The sequence below is a fragment of the Vombatus ursinus genome, unplaced genomic scaffold, assembly GCF_900497805.2.
Source record: "Vombatus ursinus unplaced genomic scaffold, bare-nosed wombat genome assembly UNPS02008961.1, whole genome shotgun sequence".
Taxonomy (NCBI): Eukaryota; Metazoa; Chordata; class Mammalia; order Diprotodontia; family Vombatidae; genus Vombatus; species Vombatus ursinus.
This window is the reverse complement of record NW_020948739.1, coordinates 11,543,045-11,561,084: the sequence shown is the minus strand read 5'-3', so window position 1 is coordinate 11,561,084 and position 18,040 is coordinate 11,543,045. Positions and strand designations below refer to the sequence as shown.

At 35.6% G+C, this 18,040-nt stretch overlaps 1 protein-coding gene across 3 annotated transcripts in view; it reads left to right on the top strand.

The window, feature by feature from the left end:
• Positions 1-18,040, top strand: part of LRP12 (LDL receptor related protein 12) — a 128,760-nt gene that overhangs the window by 99,296 nt on the left and 11,424 nt on the right. For all 3 annotated transcript variants that reach the window (XM_027850031.1, XM_027850030.1, XM_027850029.1), the window contains 2 exons: positions 6,374-6,509; positions 16,198-16,400. In XM_027850031.1, the coding sequence (XP_027705832.1) occupies positions 6,374-6,509; positions 16,198-16,400 (339 nt within the window). The remainder of the gene's footprint in view (positions 1-6,373; positions 6,510-16,197; positions 16,401-18,040) is intronic.

The following is an 18,040-nucleotide window of genomic DNA, read 5'->3' as shown; positions in this document are numbered from 1 at the left end:
CATGAAGATGTAATTTTTATTAAGTTTTTGTGATGAGATCATTGGAATTAATATAATGATTAATAATAATTACTGTAATGATAATGTTGAAAATTATTTGAGAAAATATTATGAGGGGAAATTTGAGTTATGTTAAGGGTGACATTGTGATTGCCTTTTGGCAATTACATGGTTCATTAAGCCAGATTCTCACATAATGTCTTCATGCTTTCTGTTTTGAATACATGAGAGTACTTGGTAAGGGTGAGATCCTTTTGGTACTATAGAAAGAAATTATACCCTTTTGTCCACTACAGCTGCAAATAATTCTCCCTTGTGCTACAATTGATCATCAGTTGTGGCTTTGTAACCCCAAAATGACATGTTCTGCAAACCTGAACATAATCATGAATTTTAAAAAAAGGTGGATATCTAACAAAAGAGAGGCATTTGAAATACTCCTGCAAAATATAAATATATATGTGTGTATTCATATATATAAATATACATACATACACATACATATAAAACAGAAGTGAGTGAATCATTCAACTTGAAACTACTCCCTTCCCCCAATAGAAGCGCAGGAAAAGAATAACTACCACTACTCAGGAAAGAATAAATAATGAAATAAATGATTGTATCTTAAGACTTTTTTTTTAAGACGTATCAGATTTTTTAAAAACAGAGGAACCATTATGAGATTTCTCTATAAAAGTACACAAGGTAGGAAAAGATGAAAGCAGGAATTTAGAGAAATAGGAAAAGTGATAGTAGGAGAACAAACCTAAACCACAGACCAAGCCCCCCATCCCTTTATGAGTGAATCATTGTGTTTGTGGAACTATATTTCATTGTCTTCATGGACACCATCCTACCTTAGGAGAAGGGAAATGGGAGCTACTGGGGGCAGCTAATACCCAGAAGGTTGGGGAGACATGGGCCCAGAGATGAAATAACAACAACAGCAACAATAATAGTAATAGCATTTATGTAATGCTTTAAAGTATGCAAAGCACTATGATATAGCAAATATTATCTAATTTTATCCTCACAACAACCCTAGGAGACATTATTATCCTCATAGATGAGGAATCTGAGGTAACACAAATGTAGTGACTAAGCCAGGGTCACACAGCATATAGGAAGGAGAGTAATTATGGTGAGGGCAGAGAGTACAAATAGACCACACATTTGGGACATTGGATAATTTCTGCCATAGGGCAATGCTTCTATTAATATTACTTCCCTCATAAATGAATACCTCTAAGGGTGAGCCATAACAGAAAAAAAAGACAAAGGGACAAGATCTACAAAGGAATTAACATAGAAATTGGTTAGAGGGAGTTCAAGCTTGATTATTTCTGAAATTCCATAAGAAATACAAAGAGAACCTTATTTGTCCTTTATTTTTAAAGAGACCTAGTGACTTCACTGGGTGATGACTTGTGCATGAATTGGATTTAAATGAGGCAGGGTTGCACAGAGTTATCTGTCTCACTCTCTCTTCCTGAATTATTGAAATCCACTGTCAGGACAAAAGTCAAAACCTCTGGATATGCCCCAGGATGTAGTGGATGACCTTGGCAACTTTGATGTCTGACCAGGCTCTAAGTACTTCACGGCGCCTGTTTCAGCAACCTTCATGGCTGTTACAACAAATTGTTCTCATCCCCCTAACTTGTCAGTGGGTTTGAGGCCTTCAGTTACCCTCAACCTGATTTAGCTTATCTGATGAGAGAGTTTACCAGGGTATGACTGCTGTGCATGCTACAGCTTCTTGAGCCACAGGTAAGAATTCAGTGAATCAAGTGGACACCGAAGTTGAATGAGGAGCCCTTTTGGGCTTGGCAAACCCTCAAACTGGAGGTGCTAGTTCTCTTGAACACACCATGCACCTCACAAAGTGATAAAGAAGGATTAAATAGCCATGTGGACCATTAAAAAAAAAAACAAAAACAACTCCAAAGCAGACAGAAAGGAAATGAACCAATGAAGAAAACAAGATAAAGAAAACCTTCTTAGAAAAAGGCACATGAAGAAAAAACAAACCCAAGAAAAATAATCTTAGTAAAGATTTAGTAGAGGTATTGTTGAGTCAAAAGATATGCACAGTTTTATAGCCCTTTAGTCATAGTTCCAAATTGCTCTTCTAAATGGTTGGATCAGTTCACAACTCCACAAACAGTGCATTAGTGTCCCAATTTTCCCACATCCCCTCAACATTTATCATTTTCCTTTTCTGTCATATTAGCCAATCTGATGGTACCTCAGAGTTGTTTTAATTTGTGTTTCTGTAATCGGTAGTGATTTAGAACATTTTTTCATATGACTGTAGATAACTTGGATTTTTTTATCATAAAATTGCCTGTTCATATCCTATGACCATTTATGAATTGGAGGAATGACTGTTATTCTTATACTTTTGACTCAGTTCTCTATATATTTGAGAAATGAGGGCTTTGTCAAAGAAAACTTCCCTTAAATTTTTTCCCCAGTTTTCTATTTTCCTTCTAATCTTGGCTACTTTCGTTTTGTTTGTACAAAATCTTTTTAATTTACTGTAATCAAAATTATCTATTTTATATCCTGTAATACTCTTTATCTTTTGTTTGGTCATAAATTCTTCCCTTTTTCATAGATCTGACAGGTAAACTATTCCATGCTCCCCTGATTTCCTTAATGATATCACCCTTTATGTCTAAATCATGTACCCATTTTGACCTTATCTTGGCATATGGTGTGAGATGTTGGTCTATAACTGTTTCTGCTACCCTGCTTTCATGTTTTCCTAGCAGTTTGTATCAAATAGTGAGCTCTCGTCTCAAAAGCTTGGATGTTTGACTTTTATCAAACACTGGGCTACTGTGGTCATTTACTATTGTGTTTTATGTACCTAATCTATTCCACTGATCCACCACTCTGTTTCTTAGTTGGTACCAGATTGTTTTGATGATTATCACTTTGTAATATAGTTTGAAATCTGGTACTGCTAGGCTGCCTTCCTTCACATTTTTCTTTCATTGACTCTCTTGATCTTTTGTTCTTCCAGATGAATTTTGTTACTTTTTCTAGCTCTATAACTTTTTTTTTGGTAGATTGATTGGTATGGCACTGAATAAGTAAATTAACTTACGTAGAATTGTCATTTCCATTATATTGGCTTGGCCTATCTATGAACCATTAATATTTTCTAGTTGTTTAGATCTGATTTTATAAGTGTGAAAAGTGTTGTGTAATTTTGTTCATATAGTTCGTGGGTTTGTCTTGGCAGGTGGACTCCCAAGTATTGTATATTGTCTACAGTGATTTTAAATGGAATTTCTCTTTCTGTCTCTTACTGCTGGACTTTGTTGGTAATATATAGAAATGTTGATGAGTTACATGGGTTTATTTTATATCCTGCAACTTTGTTGAAGTTATTAATTATTTCAACTAGTTTTTTTTAGTTGATTGTTTGGGATTTTCCAAGTATACCATCATGTAATCTGCAAAGAGAGATTGTTTTGTTTCCTCATTACCTATTCTAATTCTTTCATTTTCTTTTTCTTTTCTTGTTGTTGTGTATTTCTAGTATTATTCTAGTCACTTTCCCCTCTGGAATATCATATTCCAAGCCTTTTGATTCTTTAATGTAGAAGCTATTAAGTCTTATGTTATCCTGTCTGTGGCTTCATGGTAGATATTTTAATTGTTTCTTTCTGGCTGCTTGCAATATTTTCTCCTTAACCTAGGCACTCTGTAATTTGGCTATAATAATCCTCAGAGTTTTCATTTTGGGATTTCTTTCAAGAAGTGATTGGTGGAATCTTTCAGTTTCTATTTTACCCTCTTGTTCTAGGATATCAGGGCAATTTTCCTTGACAGTTTTTTGAAAATGATGTCTAGGATCTTCTTTTTGATCATGACTTGCGGGTAGTCCAATAATTCTTAAATTATCTCACCTGGATCTATTTTTTCCAATGAGATTTTTCACATTTTTTTTTCTATTTTTTTGTTCTTTTGATTGTTTTATTGTTTCCTGGTGTCTCATGGAATCATTAGCTTCTATTTGCCCAATTCTAATTTTTAAGAAAGTAGTTTCTTCAGTGCATTTTTGTACATCTTTTTCCATTTAGCTAGTTCTCCTTTTTAAGGAATTTTTCTCTCCACTGGATTTTTGTGCCTCTTTTACAATTTGACTTAGCTTGGTTCTTAAGGTGTTATTGTTTTCATGATTTTCTTGCTTCATTCTCATTTCTTTTCCCAATTTTTTCTCTTACTTACTTGATTTTTTAAATCCTTTTTGATCTGGTCCAGGGCCTGAGACCAATTCACATTTTTCTTTGAGGTTTTGTATACATAGCTGCTCTGATTTCATTGTCTTCTTCTGAGTTTGTGTTTTGATTTTCCCTGTTACCACAGTAACTTTCTGTCATCAGGTTCTTTTTCATTTTTGTTACTGCATATTTTTCCAACTTATTTTTTTACTTTTAACTTTATGTTAAAGTTTGACTCTTCTGCAAGGGTAAAGTGGACACTGTCCTAAGCTTCCGGTTTTTCGAGCTGTTCTTTTCAGAGCTAGCATGATCTAAGGAGAAGTGTGATCACTGCTTTCCTGGCTTGGGATCTGGTCTGTGAGCGACTGCAATTCTAAGAACATTGGCTTGTTACAGCAAAGATAAAAGTCAATATGAATTGAAAATATTCAAAATGAGAAGATATAGCACGGAATATCTCCAGCCTTTTATTTCAACAATCTGTTAGGCCACTTAAAAATTGGTAGATCAGCAGACATTACACTGACCGTTTAACTGATATAAATCTGTCCCCTCAAGGAGGACAAAAGAGCCTAGAAAATGTGTTAGCAAGAGAATACTTGATCTCCTTTCCATGCAGAGAGCTATAACAGTCAAGAATAGCACCAGTTTAGAATATAAACTCGTTTGTAAAATCTTTGGAGTCAGATGCTAGAAGATTAGGAATAGTATAACCTCATAAAACAACAAGTAGCATTGGAGAGGAAAAAACTGTTTTACAGAAATCTTAGAGTAAGACATATCTAAGCACATTCATCCTGAGGACATTTAAGGATGACACCCACAAAACATGGTTTTCCATAATAAACTCATTGTTCCAATGTCATGTATATTTAGATTCTAACATCACAGACCCAGGTGGACTATATAAGGATATAGAATTGGTACTAAAGAAAACAAAGACTGAAAGAGCAGCTGGATTACATCATATATACACAAAAATTTAAGCAATATAAATTTTTACAAATGATTTTTATTAATATCTTGGTCTTATATCACCAAGATTTCACCCTTTATTCTTCATTTTTTCACTCTCAAAGAACCATCCATCATAACAAAGAAAATTTCTTTTTAAAAGAAAAAAATAACAGGAGAAAAATTCGTTAAAACAAAATCAACACATTTAAAAAAGAAAAAGAAATCTGACACTATATACAGTGTTCCATGGCTGTAGATGCCTTTCTCTTTAAAGAAGCAGAAAGAAGTGTCTTCTAAGTCTCTTCCTTGGTACAAAGATTATTTGCAATTTAAAAACTTTTGGTTTCTCTCTCTCTCTCTTTTTTTTTTTGGTGGTTCTTTCCATTTGTATTGTACTGAGTGTGTATATTGTTTTCCTGCTCATGCTTATACTTTACCTCAGTTTAAGTTTTTCCTTGCTTCTCTGTATTTGTCATCCATATTAATCACCACTGTTATGTATCTGCCCCCCAAAAAAGGTTAATGCAGTGTTAGTTTGCATTAAAAAAAAATAGTGTCCAGAACAAGAGAGGTGATAAACTCACTGTATTCTGTAATACTAGAAATTACATCTGAAATACTATGTTCAGTTCTTGGTTCCCACATTTTAGGAGGGTTATTGAGCCTTGACCAGGGAATGGCAGCAAAAATGATGAGGGAATAGAAACCATGGCATGGATGGTTAATTGAAGGAACCAAACCTGTTTAATCTGGACAAGGGAATTAAGTTGTTAACTGGTTTCATATATTTGAAGGGATCTCAGATAGAAGTTGTGAATGGCTCCAAAATGGAGAACTAGGACTAGAAGATGGAAATTATAAGGAGGCAGATTACATCTCAGAGTAAGGTACAGTTTCCTAACAATCATTCCAGAATGGAATAGGTTGACTTGTTATAGCATGCATTTCCTATCACAATAGGTATTGATTGTCTTGTGTCAAAGATTATTCAGGGCTTGAACTAAGTAATCTCTGTCATTTCAGGTTATAAGATTTTATAATTTTTTGAAAAATGGATTTTCAGGATTATTGCTTTGTTCACAGTTTGATGGTGATGTCTGAAGATTTAAAAAATATGAATTATGGTCACTTAAATAGTTTTAAAATATAATCAGTTATGACTTTTCAATATTTTTCAGCTTGTGGAGAGACTCCAGAACAAATTAGAGGACCAAGTGGTATAATCACAAGCCCAGGGTGGCCTTTTGAATATCCTACCAGAATCAACTGCAGCTGGTATATACGGGCAAACCCAGGAGAAATCATTACTATAAGGTAATTTTGGTGCTGTCATATTAATATGTAACTTATTGTACATTTCATTATCAAATTTCTCTGCTCAACATTTAATAATGTTACAGAATTGGTTATTTTTACTTTTCAAATTATATACAGCAGTACTCTTCAGTCATTTTTCATTCATCTGACACTGATAATGTGACTTGCCCTTTATACAAAAAGATGATGCTTCTTACCTACCTCCATTTAGTGCATGTGTTAAATACAGGAAATTATTTTGGTGATAAGTTTTTATTGAGTTATCCAGACTCTTCTAGTTCCCTTGTGGCCACAGAGACTCATGTGTAAGGCTGCTTGTAAGAGACAGAGGTTGTTATCTTTGGCCGTAGAATTACGAAATGATTCATCAACAGTGGGTTTATTTGGTCTCATTAACAGGCTCCTAACCAGCTGAATTAACCAATTTATGAGATAATGTTTTCATTTTTCTTTCAATAAATAAACATTCATTTCAACACAGATTGAAAGGGCCACTACTTGCAAGGTACTGTATGAATCCCCCCCTTTTTTTGTTTCAGTTCTATTGATGTATTTGGTTTTTACATTACATACGTTTATAGATTGTTTCCATTTCATGAAAGGTCTCTTGTAACAAAAGTAAAACAAGTAAAACTAATAATACACTGACCTCATCTGAAAGTATATGGAACATTTCATATCTGTAGCATCTCACAAGTCTGTTTTTTAATCAAATGAAATCTAGTCTCTTTCTCTCCCCCAACCCCCTCTCTACTACCTCACTGAAAAAAAAAAAGAAAAGAAAAAAAGGGAAAACACATATCTTTTAACAAATATACATAATCAAGAAAAAAATAAATCCACCTAGTGGTAGTATATAAAAAATGTGTGTGTGTGTGTGTGTGTGTGAGATCCCTCACCCTACATTCATCACTTCTCTGTAATGAGTAGCATGAATGGTCATGTATTGATCATAGTTCTTACACCTTGTAAAATTATTTGTTTTTATGGTGTTGTCATTGTATGATATTTTGGTTCTGCGCATTTTATTGATAGTACAGTTTTGGTTTTGCTCACTCTGCATCAGTTCATATAAAGTCTTTCTAACTCTTTTGGAAATGATCTATTTCCATATTTCTTACAGCACAGTGATATTTCATCACATTCATATATCACAATTTCTTCAGCCATTCCTCAGTTGATGAACAGTCTTTTAGCTTCCACATTTTTCCACTACCACTAAAAGAGCTGCTATAAATTTTTTTTTTTATATAAAGGACCTTTTCCTCCCTCTTTGTTCTCTTTTGGATAATGGCCTAGTAGTATAAATCTAAATGTGGAAGACAGTCTTGGGGAAAGTGACTTCCTAATTCCAAGAATAAGAAAAAAGTCAAGAAAACTTAATTTTAAGAGAGGTCAGTTTAGGGAAGAAAATAGGAAAGGAAGACTCAAAAGTTAGGGTGTTGCCTAAGGAAACAATGTCAAGAACACATGAAAAATTTAAGTGCCTCCTCACTCCTCCCACCCCTCACCAAAAAAAATTTATAAATAATGAATTGCTATTGGACCTGAAAAATTAATGGAAATGCCTCATTATCTAAAGACAGCGTTTTGTATGTTTGGAACTCTTTCTCATGTAACCTTTTTTTTTTCTTTCACAATCATAAAATCAAAGGTTTTAATAGGTTCTTTTTGTAGCTTCTACCCTCTTCAGGCTAATGGGTTAGCCACTCCCAAGAGAGAAATGTAGCCAACTGGTTTCACCTCTGCCAAAGGGGAAATCTATGGAAGCCATTGAGTATAATCTATGTATTGACCAGGGATATTAAAAGGCCCTTTGATTTACTCTGCCTTACAATAACCTCCTATCCCAGGCCATATCCTTTTCAAGGACCATATTTAGAATAGTCCTAGCCTGCTCTTCTACTTGTTTGTAAAGTGTTTTTATTATATTTCTCACTACATAGCTGTATATAAAATTTGTGATTGTCACTGAAGATTATTTCAGGGCTTTATGAATTACTTTATCACTATGTTGAGATCCTAAAATAATTATATAATTTTCTGTCATAGTATAATTAAATTGATGTATATGTAACCTTTCTCCTAAATTAATGGAAAAAAAGTTTTAAATGAAATCTATAGCTAAATAAATTCTAAATTTTAACTTAAAAAAAAAAATTAAACTCCTTTCCTAACTTACATGGCTATGTAAATCCAAAGATTCTTGCCAGACAGGATGTTATGTAGAGCTGTCCTTTGGTCTTGATAGATCTCTCAGATCAAGGAAAACTAAATCAAATGAACAAAACATACCATGAACCATTCACAATACTGGAATGAAGAACAGGATTATGACTGTCTAGTTCAAAGCTTCACAACTGAAGAGGAATGTCAGAAACTTGGAAAAGATTCAGAATAAGGCCAAAAAATGAATAAAGGGATTGAAAATAAGATTTATAAAGAAAAGTTAATGAAATTGGACCAATTCAACCTAGAGAAGATTGGGAGTTGATTTAAAAATGGTCTTCATTATGACAGACTATTACCCAGAGGATAGTGACTAGCTATTCTGCATCTCTACTGAGAATAGGAAAAAAAAGAAAGAAAGAAAGAAAATATGCTTAAATTGCAACTGAAGGATTTGGGTAAGATACCAGGAAGAAATATATCACTTTGATGGCAGTTAAATATTTGAATAGTTCCTACAGCAGGTAGTAGAATTTTTTTCCTGAGGTCTTGAAAAAAATAGGTTATATTCTCCAACGTTTTAGCTTAAGTATGGTTCTGCCTAAAGGAAGAAAAATAAATCAAATGACCTGAAGGTAAGCTTTTCTAAACTTTAGATTTTATATGTGTGTATATGTATGTGTATACATGTATAGTATGTAGTATATTATAAATATTGTCTTCATGAATTTAAACACCATCTTAGTTAAATGACAGTTAAATTGCTATAATTATTAATTTCTTGAGAAAAATTTTTTTTTTAAGAAATCTGTGCATTTCCTCATTCACTACCTTGTTGCAACTCTATTATTTCCTATTTTTAAAAGCATATATCTAAAACACTCAAATGTATCTGTGTCTCATAAGTTTTGGAGTTTTTGCTAGCACGATAGATTATAAACCATCCATTCCTGCCCATCCTGTGCATATCCATGATCTCTCAAAAGTTTGCTATGAGGGGGTGTATCCAACATACTGGAGGACTTCCTTGCTTCCTTTTGACATTACAAGGATACCAGTGAAGTACTCTGACCATCCATCAGTGTTTCTTAACTCTTGCCATGTGACCAACCTATTTTCCTTGATTTCATCCTTTATTCCTCTTCTTTATTAGAGTTCCTCATTGGTTATATGTTACAGCCGTGTAAATTATTGAAAATATTTAAACCATTTTCCAAGAGCTTCTCCCCTCCTCATCTCAGATACCTCTGACATTATTCTCCACTCTTTCCTTGACTCTAACCCTTTCATCCCATCCCATCACTGTCTGTCTTCTACAGCAGATTGCACCCATCATTATCCCTACTTTCTTTAATCTTCAGTTTCTCTCTATTGATTCCATCCTTGCTGCCTATAAGCACACCCACGTCTCTGCATCTTAAAACATCCTTTGCCAGAGATTATCCTACATCTCTTGTCCCTTTCTCAGCTAAACTTCTTGAAAAAAAAAATCTCTACTAGATTTTTCTACTTCTGCCTTCATTGACTTCTTAACCTTTTGCAGCCTATCTTCTAACCATAGCATTCAACTAAAATTGCTCTCTCCAAAGTTACTAATGATCTCTTAATTGCCAGATCAAATGGCCTTTTCTAATTGTCATCCTTCTAGACCTCTCTGCAGCCTTTTACACTGTAGGCCATCTTCTCCTCTTGGATATTTTCCCTCTGGGTTTTTGTGATCCCTTGCCCTTGGTTCTACTACCTGTCTCACTGTTCCTTCTTTGCTTTATCTCCATCCATGTCATTCCTCCTAACTGTGAGTGTCTTCTAGTTCCTCATCCTTCATGCTATTCTCTTTTTTGTCTATAATTTCTCAAACATAGATCTAATCAGCTTCCATAGGTTCATTTGTTATATCTATACAGATAAATCCCAAATCGTTTTATCTAGCCCTGCTTTCTCTCTAGAGCTTCAATCCTGACTGCCCATCATCAATTGTGTATTAGATATTTCAAAGTAGGTATCTCAAAGTCAACATATCCAAGATAGCACTTGTCTTTCCCCTCCCCCCCGCCATGCTCCCCTCTTCCAAACTACCCTATTACTATCACACACAGGTATATTTCCAAGTCACCCAGGTTTGTGACCTCAGTCTCCTCAATCCCTGTGTCTTACTTCACATATTGTCATTTGTCAAAGCTTGTTATTTCTTTCTCTGCACCATATTTCACACATACTCTCTTCACTCGAACAGCCACCACTGTAATTCTAATCTTTATAATAAACTCTTGTCTAGACTATTTTAACAGCCTTGTAATTGTACACCTACCCTCAAATCTCTTCCCTACTCCTACTCTAAGCCATCCTCCATTCAGCTGCCAAAGTTTAAGTCTGACTCCTTCCCCCCGTCCCTTTTACTCAGTAAAAATCCAATGGCTTCCTCCTATCTCCGGGATCAAATATAAACTCTTCTGTTTGACATTTAAAGGTTTTCCAATCTGGCCCCTTCTGATTTTTGCATAAACATTAAGGCAAAATTTCTTTTTTTTTTTTTCCTACACATTACTCCTCCCCACGTACACAGTCCAACCATACTGACCTGCTTGCTGTTCTGCACACATGACACTCCATTTCCCATTTCTGTGTCTTTGCCTTGGTTGTACTCTATGCATAGAATGATCTTCCTCCTCATATTTGCCTTTAAGAGGTTCTGGCTTCATTGAAGACTCAACCCAAGCCCCACTTCTTAGAGCTAGCTTTACCTGATCCTCCCAAATAATAGTGCCTTCCCCTCTAATGCAACTTTCTAACTACCTTACACTTATGTATATAATGTTTTCACCTATTAGAATATAAGCTCCTTGAGAGCAAAGACTATTTTTGCCTTTCTTTGTATCTGTAACACTTAGCACAGTACCTAGTGCATAGAAATAAGGGCTTGATAAATGCTTATTGACTGATTGTCAGGTACTATGTATGTTATGATAAGTGCTAAATATGCATATACAGAGACAAAAAAGAAAAGTCCCTTTCTGAAGGAGCTTACATCCTATTAGGGGAATGATGGGGGAATATGTTCATGGATAAATATCAGTAAACATTTATTAAGTGTCTACTGTGTGCCAGGCATAGTGCTAAGTAATGAGGATTGAAAAACAGGCAAAAGACAGTCCCTGCCCTCAGGGAGCTTACTGTCTAATGAGGGAGACAACATGCCAACAAATACATACAAAGTGAGCTACGTATAGGATAAATTAGAAATAATTAACGGAAGGCACTGGAATTAAGAGGCATTGGAGAAGGCTCCCTGTAAAAGGTGGGATTTTAATTGGGGCTTACAGGAAGTCAAGGATGTTAATAGTTGGGAGAAGGAAGAGTATTCCAGTCATGAAGGACAGCCAGAGAAAATGCCCAGAGCTGAGAGTTGGTGTGTCTTGTTTGTGGAACAGCCAGGAAGCCAGTGTCACTGGATCAGAGAGTACATATTGGAGAGTAAGGTATGAGAAGACTAGAAAGGTAGAAGCGGGCTAGGTTATGAAGGGCTTTGAATGCCAGCACAGAACATTTTGTATGTACTCAGGAAGCCTCTGGAATTTACTGAGGAGAGTGTTGACATAATAGGACCTGTGCTTTAGGAAAATCAATTTAGTGGCTGCATGGAGGATGGGTTGGAGTGGAGAGAGACATGAGGCAGGCAGACCCACCAGCAGCCTATTGTTGTAATCCAGACATGAGGTAATGAGGGCCTGTACCAGAGAGATAGCAGTGTCAGAGGAGACAAGGGGACGTATTCAAGAAATGTTACAAAGGTGAAATTGGCAGTCCTTGGCAATAGCTTGGATATGGGGAGGGGTGAGAGATAGTAAGGAGTCCAGGATGACTTCTAGTTTGTGAGCCTGAGAGCCTGGGAGAATGGTGGTGTCTTCTACGGTAACAGGGAGGGAAGAAAATGGGGGGACGGTTTTAAGAGGAAAGATAATGAGTTCTGATTTGGGCATACTGAGTTTCAGATGTCTGCTGGACTTGCAGGCGTGTCTGAAAGACAGTTGAAGATGCGGGACTGGTGGTCAGCAAAGAGATTGGAGCAGGAAAAGGTAGATTTGAGAATCATACAATCATACAAACAGTTTTTAGACTATTGTGCATGATCAAATAGAAATACCGGTCTCTTGTAGAAGATGGCATGAACTGAGCTTTAAATGGAGATAGGGGTTCCATAAGAAATAGTTGAAGAGGGAGAGCATTACAAGCATGAAAATATGAAATAACATCATGCAAAGTGGCATATAAGAAAATATACGCAAATTCACATACTTTGAAATTTTTTCTTATTTTTACTGAGGATAGAATACATGATCCTGAGTTAAAAAGTGAATTTGGGGGCATCTAGGTGGCACAGTGGAAAGAGCACTGCCCCTGGAGTTAGGAGGATCTGAGTTCAAATCCAGTCTCAGACCAGACAATTGACACTTACTAGCTGTGTGACCCTGGGCAAGTCACTTAACCCCATTGCCTAGCCAATAAAATAAAATAAAAGTTAATTTGGCAATTTCTTACATTGATGAACTGGATTTTTATTGGCTTACCTCATTTCCCTTCCCACCCATGCTTATCTATATTCATGTTGGCTTCCTAAAGAGAAAGTAAGCTCCTCAAAGAGAAGAGCTTTTTCATTTTTTAATTTGTAACCCCAGCGCTTAGGACGATGCCTGGTATGTATTAGCTGCCTAATAATGTTTTGTTGACTGGTTAATCAATTAAAATTATTAGTTAATAGGTTTCTTTCTGTTGTTGTGGTTCATTTTGCAGTTGTGTCTGACTCTTCATGACCCCATTTTGGGTTTTCTTGGCAAAGATACTGGAGTGGTTTGCCATTTCTTAATCTAGCTCATTTTACAGATGAGGAACTAGAGTAACAACAGGGTTAAGCGACTTGCCCAGGGTTACACAGCTAATAAGTGTCTGAGGTCAAATTTGAACTCAGGAAGATGAGTCTTCCTTATTCCAGGCCTGGTACTCTATTCAGTGTGCCACCTAGCTGTGCCTCAGTTTTTTTAGTATCTGCAAAACACATTCTTCTGATGTCAGTTTTTTGTTTGTTTTTGACTTTCAGTTCAGAAAATAGTAGAAGTAATAATAATAATAATAATAATAATACTAGCTAGCATTTATGTAGCACCTAGTATGTACCAGGCCCTTTACAAATATTGTTTTATTTGATCCTTATATTTTATTATTATTCCTACCTTACAGTTGAAGAACCTGAGGCTATAGAGGTTAAGTGATTTACCCAGAGTCAAACAGCTACCAAGTACTTGAGGCAGGGTTTGAACTCAGACCTCCCTGACTCCACACCCAGTGCTCTATCTATTGTACCACCTAGCTTCCCCAAGTAGCAGGGTTCCCATTTTATTTACATCATATTCTAAAAATAGTTGAATATGTTTACCTCTTTTGATGTGCATAATATAAAATTTGTCCTTCACACTATATTATTGTGTTATGTGGTGATCCAGATCTTCCAAAGAATTAGACTTTTGCAGTTTGAGAGGCCCCATGGTATACCATAGAGCTGTGGGCACTGGTGGCACATTGAATAGAGCTCTGGGCTCTCAAAATTCATCCCTCAGATACTAACTGTGTGATGCTAATAAAGTTATCTAACTTCTATCAGCTTCACTTTCCTCATGGGTAAAATGGAGTTGAACCAGATGACCCTCCGAGGTCATACCTTCCAACTGTAGATCTGTGATTCCCTTAAAATATAATTTACCAAGGAACATCTTCACAGGTGGTATTACATGGAGATGCCTTTTTTCTAATTTTTCTTCCATATGTGTGTGTATATGCCTGTGTGTGTATGTTATTTAGAAAGAAATCATTTTCATCCTTATTGTATCACGTACTAGGTTTAGGGTGTTGACACTTTTATTAGATGTTTGAGAAAGAGAAATTCATTGGTAGAGAGAACTTATTGTAAGTTCTCTTACAATAAGTATATAGGGTATCCCCAAAGTCTTAATAATGTTTTAAGCAATTAATGGTTATATTTCTCTAAAAGAGATCACATTTTGCTGGGGCTATCGAGCAAGAGGAGTGAGACTTGTATTTGGAACAGTATGATCTAGCTTTATTCTACCATTTATCAAATTGGGTTAATTGCTAAATAGAGCATTTTGTATTTGCTCCTGGAAATAATAGGAAGCCTCTGGAGTTTCTTGAGTGGGGGGAAAGGGGATAGAGTGGGGCGAGAATGACATGATCAAACCTGTGCTTTAGGAAAATCACTTTAGTGGCTGAATGGAGGATGGATTGGCGAAGGGAGGGACGTGAGGCAGGCAGACCGTCCTACAGCTATTGCTCTAATCGAAGCGTGAGGTGATGGAAGCCTGTACCAGAGTGGTGGCAGTGTCAGAAGAGAGAAGGGGGCATATTGGGGAGAGGTGTTGTAAAGGTGAAATCAACAGTCCTTGGCACAGCTTGGACATAGGAAGTGAGAGGTAAAGAAGAATTCAGGAAGACTCCTATGTTACAAGTCTGGGGGACTGGGAGGGGTTTCTTAACTTTTTGAGGGAACTTGTTAACTTACATAATTTAGTAGAATTAGATATTCTTATCTATTGTTAATATTAAAGTTTTTTTTTCTTTCTAGAGATCAATAGCATTTATTGAGTTCTTGTTTGTAGAGCACTGTAAGGAGATGGGGGGGATATTATAACAGTCATCTGAAAGGTTGTAATGAGAGAGATACAATGTATCACTATATACATAAAGGATGTGCTTCATTTGATCGGCAGTATAACCAAATCTATTAATATGTAGAGGTCCTTTAAAATGAAATTTTCCAGTAGAATACTTCATTTACTCTAAAAAACACTTTGAATAGAATAGAATATTATTGGATCACCAGTGAAGTTCAAAAGCGTTAAGGAATTTTATATCCTCTAAGGAAATAAATTCCTTTAAAAAAAAAAAAGAATAAAACCCTTCATCTGAATTTAAAATCTGAGGTTATTATAATCACACTATTTGAGTACTATTTGCTATTATAAATACCACTTATTCTGATTCTCAAATAATTTTATTTGATCTAACAATAATTGGTTTTGTAAGATTATTATTATTATTTTATTTTGGACACAGTTGGTGTTAAGTGACTTGCCATGGTAACACACCTAGTAAGTGTCTGAGGCTGGATTTGAACTTAAGTCCTCCTTATTCCAGTACTGGTGTTCTATCCACTGCACCACTTAGCTGCCCCAAGACGTTAATTTTTTAAAAATTGATTTTTGCCTTATAATCTATGATTTCCTTTATTATAACATGACATAGGCAGTTGGTTAATATACAGAAGAAAATCATAGTATACACCATGTATATAGTAAGCCTGAAAAAAGAATGGAATGTTTCTTTGGAGAAATGTTTCTCAATTTGTATTTATGGAAGATTGGAATCACCATTACATTTTAAAGGTAATTTAAAATAATTTTATTTAAACTTGCTCATTTTAATATCTGTCTGACTTACTTTTTTGCAGTTTTCAGGATTTTGATATTCAGGGATCAAGGCGATGCAATTTGGACTGGTTGACGATAGAAACCTTCAAGAATGTTGAAAGTTATAGAGCTTGTGGCTCCACTATTCCACCACCATATATTTCTTCACAGGACCATGTTTGGATCAAATTTCATTCCGATGACAGCATCTCTAAGAAAGGTTTCAGACTGGCATATTTTTCAGGTGTGTGTGAAAAAAAGAAAAAAATGTCAAACTTTAGAGATTGAGCTATTATTTGAATAGAGGGCAACAAGATTAACAGTGTCCTTTCACATGAAGGTTAATTGAATCCTAGCTTCAGAGAGTGGCACAATTGTTTGGAGCATTCCCTTAAATTGAATCTGACATTGGCAGGGGGGTAGGCTATTAGAGGTCAGATATGATAGCTCTAAACCTCCATACTCACCTGGGACATTTAAATAGTCAAAGACATTATTGGGCTGGATCCCTTGCCTGATTTAGACTAGTTCATCTGCTTTAGGTGCTTAGTGAAGAGAAAGAAGGAGGGAGCCAGGCAAGGATGAAGGAAGGAGAGAGGGAAAAGGTAAGGAAAGAAGGAAAACAAAAGGAAGGAAAGAGGGGAGAAAGAAATGAAGGAGGAAAGGAGAGAATGAGAAAGAAAGAAAAGGAGAGAGGAAGTAAGGATTTATTATATACCTACCATGTGCCAGACTTTGTACTAAATATTATCTCATTTGATTCTTACAACAATCCTGCAAGGTAGGTGCTATTGATATTCCTATTTTACAGTTGAGAAAATTGAGGTAGACAGAGTGGCGAAGTGACTAATCCAGGAGCACACAGCTGGTAAGTGTCTGAGATGCAGTTTGAACAGGGAATCCAAAATATTCGGAAGGACTTTCCAGTCTAATAGGGGAGATAGGAAATACATATATAAGTATATACAGAGTAATTATAAGGAGAAGAAACACAAATAAGTGCAAGAGTAAATATTTACAAAATAATTAAATATAAGATAGGGGGGCGGGGCATTAGCATGGTAGAATCTGGAAAGTGATGCTTAAGCTGTATCTTAAGAGGAAAGAGGACAAGAAAACAAAAAACAAAAAAAGAGGACAGAGATTCTGTGAAGTCCAGGTAGAATGGAATGTATTGAATACATAAGGAGATATACAAAAGCACAGAGATGGAAGATAGAGTACTCTAGGTAAGGAACAGAGAGAAAACCAGTGTGACTGGTTTGCAGGGGGTCTGAATGAGGGTAATGGACAGTGAGTCTGGGAAGGTAGATTGATAGTACATCATAAAGGACTTTAGAAGCCAAGCAAAGGAGGTTTATGTTTGATATAGAGGAAATAGTGGGCTGCTAGAGTTGATTGAGTAGGAGTGTTGACATGCTTAAGCTGTTTTCCATATATAATCCCAGAAGAAGAATAAATTTAGTACACTGTCGTGGTCAAAATTCTCTTTAAATATCTCAGATCTATTTCTTACATACGTATATCTGGGTCTTTCCCTTACCACTTCACAAATCCAAAGGTTATGTATCAAACAATGGACTTTGAACAAAGCTCATCTCAAAAAAAGTGAAAGAATTGAACAAACACCCCCCCCACACACACACACACACATCAATTAATAAACAGAACAAAACAGAGATGTTGGAGAATAAGACTTCTTTATCTCCAGACACTGCATTATAGGAGGGGCCAGGACAGATTTTCTATTTAGTGTGTGTATGTATTTGGTGAAAAGACCCTGGAGAATTCATGAAAATAATTGAGCAAAAGTGATTTAAGGATAAAGATAATATTATTTTGTAGTAATTTTTTATCTTCTGCATACTTTTTCTCCCCCACTTG